Source organism: Mustela erminea, chromosome 8 (genome assembly GCF_009829155.1).
Source record: "Mustela erminea isolate mMusErm1 chromosome 8, mMusErm1.Pri, whole genome shotgun sequence".
In the NCBI taxonomy this organism is placed as follows: domain Eukaryota; kingdom Metazoa; phylum Chordata; class Mammalia; order Carnivora; family Mustelidae; genus Mustela; species Mustela erminea.
Window position 1 is genome coordinate 44,019,914 of NC_045621.1, and position 6,302 is coordinate 44,026,215.

The 6,302-nt window shown below is 52.8% G+C and overlaps 1 protein-coding gene across 2 annotated transcripts in view; it reads left to right on the forward strand.

Annotated features, from left to right (window-relative positions):
• The window catches only part of RAMP1 (receptor activity modifying protein 1), a 43,512-nt gene extending 42,186 nt beyond the window's left edge, over positions 1–1,326 (forward strand). For both annotated transcript variants that reach the window (XM_032355317.1, XM_032355318.1), the window contains exon 3: positions 741–1,326. In XM_032355317.1, the coding sequence (XP_032211208.1) occupies positions 741–996 (256 nt within the window). In that variant the 3' untranslated portion in view covers positions 997–1,326. The remainder of the gene's footprint in view (positions 1–740) is intronic.
• Positions 1,327–6,302: the final 4,976 nt, after the last annotated feature.

Here is a 6,302-nt window from a genome sequence, read left to right on the forward strand (position 1 = left end):
TGGGGACAGAGTTTCTGTTAGGGAAGCTGAGAAAGGTCTGGAAATGGTGCTGATGGCTACATGGCAGCGTGCATGTACTTACAGCCCCTTACTGTGCACTTAACAAATGGTTAAAATAGTAAAATGAAATTGTGTTATTTAAATTTTACCACAATAAAAAAAGAAAGAAAGAAAGTAACAACTGCCTGGTGATTGGCGTGTGCTGATTGCTCTTCCAGGCTCTGGGGTTACAGGTGTGCAAAGCAGGCCGGCCCTGTCCTCAGGGCGCTTACACATGATACATACGTCTCTCCGTACAACGAAGGGTGATGGACCCTGTGGGAGATGCCAGTGAGAGTGGGAAGATGGGGGCTGGGAGATGAGGCCCCTGCCTTCTAAGCCGAGGGGCAGGCACGGGGAGAGGCTAGAGAAGCTGCGGATTTGTGTGCAGATGGCTTTTGACCCAGGCTGCTGTCTGAGTGGGCCTGACTGGCCTACCTTTCAGGCTGCCCTTACATGTGGCATCCTAGTCCCTGGCACCCCGGAAGCAGGGAGGGATGGCCCTAAGACCCCGCTCACCTTCCAGGGCCTGGCCACGTGCAGGACATCTGGGGAGCCCCCATCTGGGGCCCCCCTCTCCTACAGCCAGGGCTGCTGCCTCTGGGCCTGGACTTCCGGGAGTGCTCACCATGGTGGGCGACTGGGTCCTCCCATGGCCCTCAGCCCACTCAGGGGCTGATAAGCTGCTTTCCCATCTGCAGGAGCTACAGTGAGCTCACAGACTGCACCAGGAATGTGGCGACCCAGCTGAACTGCTTCTGGCCAAACGCGGCTGTGGACACGTTCTTCGTGGCCATCCACCAGCACTACTTCAAAAACTGCCCTGCGTCTGGCAGGGCTGTGCGGGACCCGCCCCGAAACATCCTCTGTCCCTTCATCGTGGTGCCCATCCTGGTGACCCTGCTGGTGACAGCGCTGGTGGTTTGGAGGAGCAAGCGTCCGGAGGGCATCGTGTAGACGCGCAGCCCCGGGGGGCCAGGCGGGGAAGGTGGGGAGGCCCAGCCTGGCCTGGGGAGAGCTTCTGGGGCCCTAATGTCAGTGCAGGCCCCCGATCCCCCTCACTTCTCTCCAGAAAGAGTAATAAGAATTTCAGGGTGGTTGCAGTACAGGCATTTACATAGAAAGGCTGGAGGTCAAAGCGACCGTGGTGGGGATCCCCAGTGCTAGGAGGGAGCAGGAGGGTTACCATCACTGTACCTGGGGAGGGTCCCAAGTTCTGTCTCCCAGTGTCCCAACCTCAAGCCAGACTCTGGATAAGCAGTTTGTGATTAAAAGGATGTCCTCAAATGTGGGCAGCATTATTATTTCTGGGGATGGATCCCTGAGGGAAGAAGGTTGGAGAAACACCAGCCCCTTCAGATTCCCTCTGCCTCTGTGTGAAGAGACCATCCCAGGGCCCTGTGGGGGTATGATGGGCAGCTGAGGAACTGTGTGCCCCAAAGAGGCTTCTGAGGGACCCTGATGCCCCCGCGCTCCCTCACCCTCACCACAGGAGCTGGAACCACTAGCCCTGAGGACTGCGGTTCATAGCCAAGCTAAGGACCCTCCTCAGAGACGCCTCACCAGCACTCAGGTCCAAGTACCCACCTCCATTCTGTCCCCGAGGGCTTTGCCGGCTGTTTTCAGGCAGCTGCTGCTCTCCCATTCACAATTCTTTCTAACCCGTGCTTACAGCTTCCTTCCAGAAGTTTCTGAATCCACCAAGGGAGATTCCATGCTGTTCCTCGCCGATGTCTTCTAAGCTCTGACCTGTCCTCTGAGGCCCCTGCAGCCCCCAGCCTGCCCTGCCCTCCAGGGCCTCCTGGCCCAGGACCTGCCCCTTCTCAGGATGACTGATGGGATGTCACACACACACACCTCAGTCTCTACGTCTCCCTCTGCCCTGCAGGCCAGCCCACCCAAACACGGGCCCAACGCCATTACCTCTAGAATGTCCAGCACAATGGCCCACAACCACGTGGGGTCACCCACCACCCCACTCAGCAGCCTAGTGCCCAACCGGACTCCCTCAGCCTCTTCCTGAGCACCTGCTGTCCCAGCACGGGCAAGCCTCTGGTTTGCAGATGGTTCCCCTCATGGAGATTCTCAAGCTTCTGCGCTGAACTGTGGGTACCCAGCATGGTCTTGCCTTCTAGGAAAGGAGCCCAAGTGATCCTAACTGCAGGATAATCACCTCAGGAACCAACAGGGACTCCATGTCCATATATGAGGACCTCGGGGAGGGGCTGGTCAGGCTGTAGTGTTAGGCCCCAGCTCCCTCTGTCTTCACATGTTGTACACTTGGGGTCACACGAGCTGGAAGGAAATGGGCCTTTGTGTCCCTTCATCTCTGCCTCCTCCCCGAGGAAGCCGTGGTATGAGTGGGTTATGGTTCAGGCTATAGGCAAGGAAGCTGGTGGACGAAGAGCTTGGGGCTCCAGGTGTCCATGGGTCTTGGCTACGGGCGAGACCTCAGGAGCAGGAGGTGGCAAGGAGGGGGTGTCATGGGCTGGAGGAGGTCTTCATAAACACCGTCACCGAGAGCAAAGGTGACAGGAACCAGAGGTAAGAGGACAGCCCCCAGCCTGACCTCGCTAGTCATTTTTCCTGTCATTAGTTACGTGTGTATCCACTAAAGGCACTGGTCTTACAAGCCTGCAGGTCCTGCTCCCATCAGTGCTGATCCAGAGGCAACTTTCAAGGAGTCCCTCTTGTCCAAGATCATACTCCTGGTGACAGGGACCCAGGCCCCCAGCTTCCAGGGCAGCCCCATCATCCTCAGGCCTCTGTAGGTGGTTAGCGCCCCACATAGCCCCACTGCCTCACTGGGGCTGAGTGAGGAATCCTTCCAGAATCAGTTTTAGGGCTGTGGCATCTTCAAGGACAGGCACCCCCCCCCTTCTTCCTAAGTGCTTTGCTGGCATGAGGTATGTGTGTGGTATGTGTGATGTGAGAGCGTGGGTGGATGTGAGGTGTGTGGGGATTATGTGTGCGATGTATGTGGTGTGGGAGGATGTGGTGTGGGGGGTGCATGGTATGTGTAGGTGGGGAGTGAGGGGGTTGGTATATGTGAGGTGTGTAATGTGTGTGAGGTGTGTGGTATGTGTGTAGTGTGTGTGCTGTGGGTTGTCTGATAATGTGTGATGTGAGTGTGTACATGTGAGGTACGTGTGGTGGGTGTATGTGGGCATATGTGTGGTGGGTGTGGGTGAGTGGTGTGTGTGGTGTGGTATGTATAAGGTGTGTGATGTATATGCGTATGTGGTATGTGTAAGGTGTATGATGTGTGTGAGGTGTAGGTATGTGTGAGGTGTGTGAGTTGTAAGGTAGGTGGTATGGTACATACAGGGTATGTGATGTGTGTGTGGTGTGTATAGTGTGTATGGTGTGTAGCGTGTGAGATGTAGGCATGTGTGGTGTGTATGAGGTATATGTTGTGTGTGGTGTGTGAGGTGTAGGTATGTGGTGTGTGGGAGGTGTGCGCAGTGTGTGTGTGTGCGTGCTAACAAACATGGTGACATTCCAGGAGGAATGAGTCCAGTTTCTGTGGCTTCGTGGGAGAGTCAGATGCGGGTTTGTTGGGTCCGGGCAGTAGGGGGCTGCTGCGGGGTTGCGCTTGGTGGAAACGCTGCCTCACGCCTCTTCTAGGCGGATGCTCTCTTCTGCTGGTGCCGGTTGCTGCAGATTAATAAGATCTTTCAGCTTTGACCGAGGAGAGTAACCTTTCATGGGACAGCAGACCCTTGATGCTCACGTCTTAACAGGAAGCCCCTCACAAGCCGTCGTCACAGGAACAGGAAACTAAAGAGAACCGGTCACTGAAAAGCCAAGAGGTCCGTTGTATGTGTAAGAACGTGTTTTCAGAGCAGATGAATCTAAAAGGTCTGCTCAGAGATTTTACCACATCTCATAAAGTTCATAATGTTGGGTGTTCTGGAAAAATAACTGTGTGCCTATTTTTAAACCTTCAAAAAATGTGTTTCCTGTCATCATAGCTGTGAAGAAGTAATTACAATAAACCTAGCAGAAGAGGCCGAGCTCAGCCTCAGAAGTGAGCCCCCTTCCTCGCTGCCCCCGCCCACTCTGTGCCTCCATGTCCTCATCCATGAAATGGGGATGAGGGCAGGGTGTCCCCTCAAGGGTACTGAGGTAACTCGGGATGTGTCCTGGTCCGGGTGCCTGCAGGCATCAGGGCAAAGGCCAGGGAGGGAAGCCCTGTGGGGGAGGTGCTCTGAGAAGGCTGGGCAGAACCCTGGGGTCAGAGGGTCCCTGGGCCAGCACACCGGCCAAAAGGACTCCTGGGAAAACAGGCCTCGCTTGACCTCACCCGCCCAGATTTGGGGAGCAGCCCCTGATGTTTTGCCCTGAGATAAGGCCACAGGGTTTTGGTGGCAGCAGGGGCCCTGGGGCAGCGCCCTCGTTTACAATTGTTAGGACAGAAACACTTCACAGTACCACCACTGAACAGTGTGATCACTTTAAAGCCATCCAAGCTAATGGAAGAGAACAGAAGGATCATTTTTAAGTATCTTGGTTTCATGAAACGTGTATTAAAGTACACGAAAGTTGGGTGTCGACTTTAAAGATTTTTATGTATTTACTTATTTATTTATTCACGAGAGACTGAGAACGAGGCAGAGGCAGAGGGAGAAGCAGGCTCCACGCTGAGCAGGGAGCCTGATGCGGGACTCGATCCCAGGACCCTAGGATCATGACGGGAGCCAAAGGCAGATGCCGTTTCCAGTCAGCGACGGGAGAATTAGGCACAAACAAGTCAGCTGCAAGAGATTGGGAGCAGGGGACAACAGTCGAAAAGGACTGCTGCCACGAGCAACTCCACAGTCTCACTTTTATTGGACAGAAACACTAGCCAACAGAAGTACCAATGAAGGTCAAACGTTAGTCACCTGTCTTGCGGACAAGCAAGAAGGAGGATAAAGTTTATAGTTAAACAAGCACATTCGAAGGACTCATCTAACAACGGGCGCTTCTGGGAAGAGAAAGGAGCTATCACGAAAAAGGGAAGCAGGTGGTATTTCGTTCCTCCCTGAGCTGACCGGGCGTTCCGGGCTGCCCAGCTTCACGGTCGTATATCGTCCTTCTCCCCAAAGATCTGTTGCCAGAATAGGTTTTTCTTAAGGCCACATCTAAATGTGCTTGGCAACTAGTAAAATCCTCCGGGGGTTATAGTTTAAGTAACAAATTGTTCCGAGGGGCAGTAGCAGGCAGATGCTTAACCATCTGAGCCACCAGGCGCCCGGGTGTTGACTTTAAAAACAAAGTTCTTTTTGCTAGTTTCCTTTTTATCGTCGTAAGAATACTTAACATAAGGTCTACCCTCCTGAGACATTTTTGAGAGTACGATACAATGTGCTCTGTAGGTCGGGGGTCGAGCCGCATAACTCTGGAGCCAATCAGCTTGCTTCACTGGCACCTTCGGCCCATCCATTAGCGCCTCCCCTCTCTCCTCCCCCTGTTCCCCCTCCCTCAGTCCCCCCCCCCCACCATTCTACTCTCTGCTTCTGCGAAGTGGACAACTTCAGATATATCATACAGGTGGCTTATTTCATTTAGCACAATCTCTTCCAAGTTTATCTTTCATGCTGCCCAGTGGAGAGAATTCCCTTTTTTTTTTTTTTTTAAAGGTGGATGATATTCCATTGTGTGCTTATATCACACATTAACTTTTCATCGGCCAACAGACATTTATGCTGATTGCATAGCTTAGCTCCGGTGGATAATTTTTCAATATTTAGGTTTGACTTTGCAATGTGTGTTTATAAGTATATTTGCGTATACATGCACCTGATCTGAGTTTCCTTCCTGTGAAATAGTTCTGCTAGGAAGGAACCCGAGAGAGCATTCAGGTTTCTTCAGCAGGTCACCAGTGAGCAGGTGCGTGGCTGGATGGAGGCAGAGCTCTACCCTGGCCAGTGCACTTCCTATCCAGTCTGCATTCATGGCCAAGGGCAGAGGGCAAGAAACAAAATGCCAGCAAATAAGGTGCTTAAATTGCATGACTAGAGGCAGACTTTTTATATTGTTAGTATGATTGAGACCTTATTATAAATAAGCAAATGAATAAAAAACAAGTCTTTCATTATTCATTTCTTAAGGCTGCCTTTAACAAATGAACCCAAACCGGACGGCTTAAGTCACAGAATTTATTCTCCCAGTGTTCTGGATACTAGGAGTCCTGAGATCGAGGTGCTGGCAGGCTGTGCTTTCTCTGAAGCTCTCGAGGAGGATCTTTCCTGCCACTTCCTGCCTCTGGTCTTTGTGGG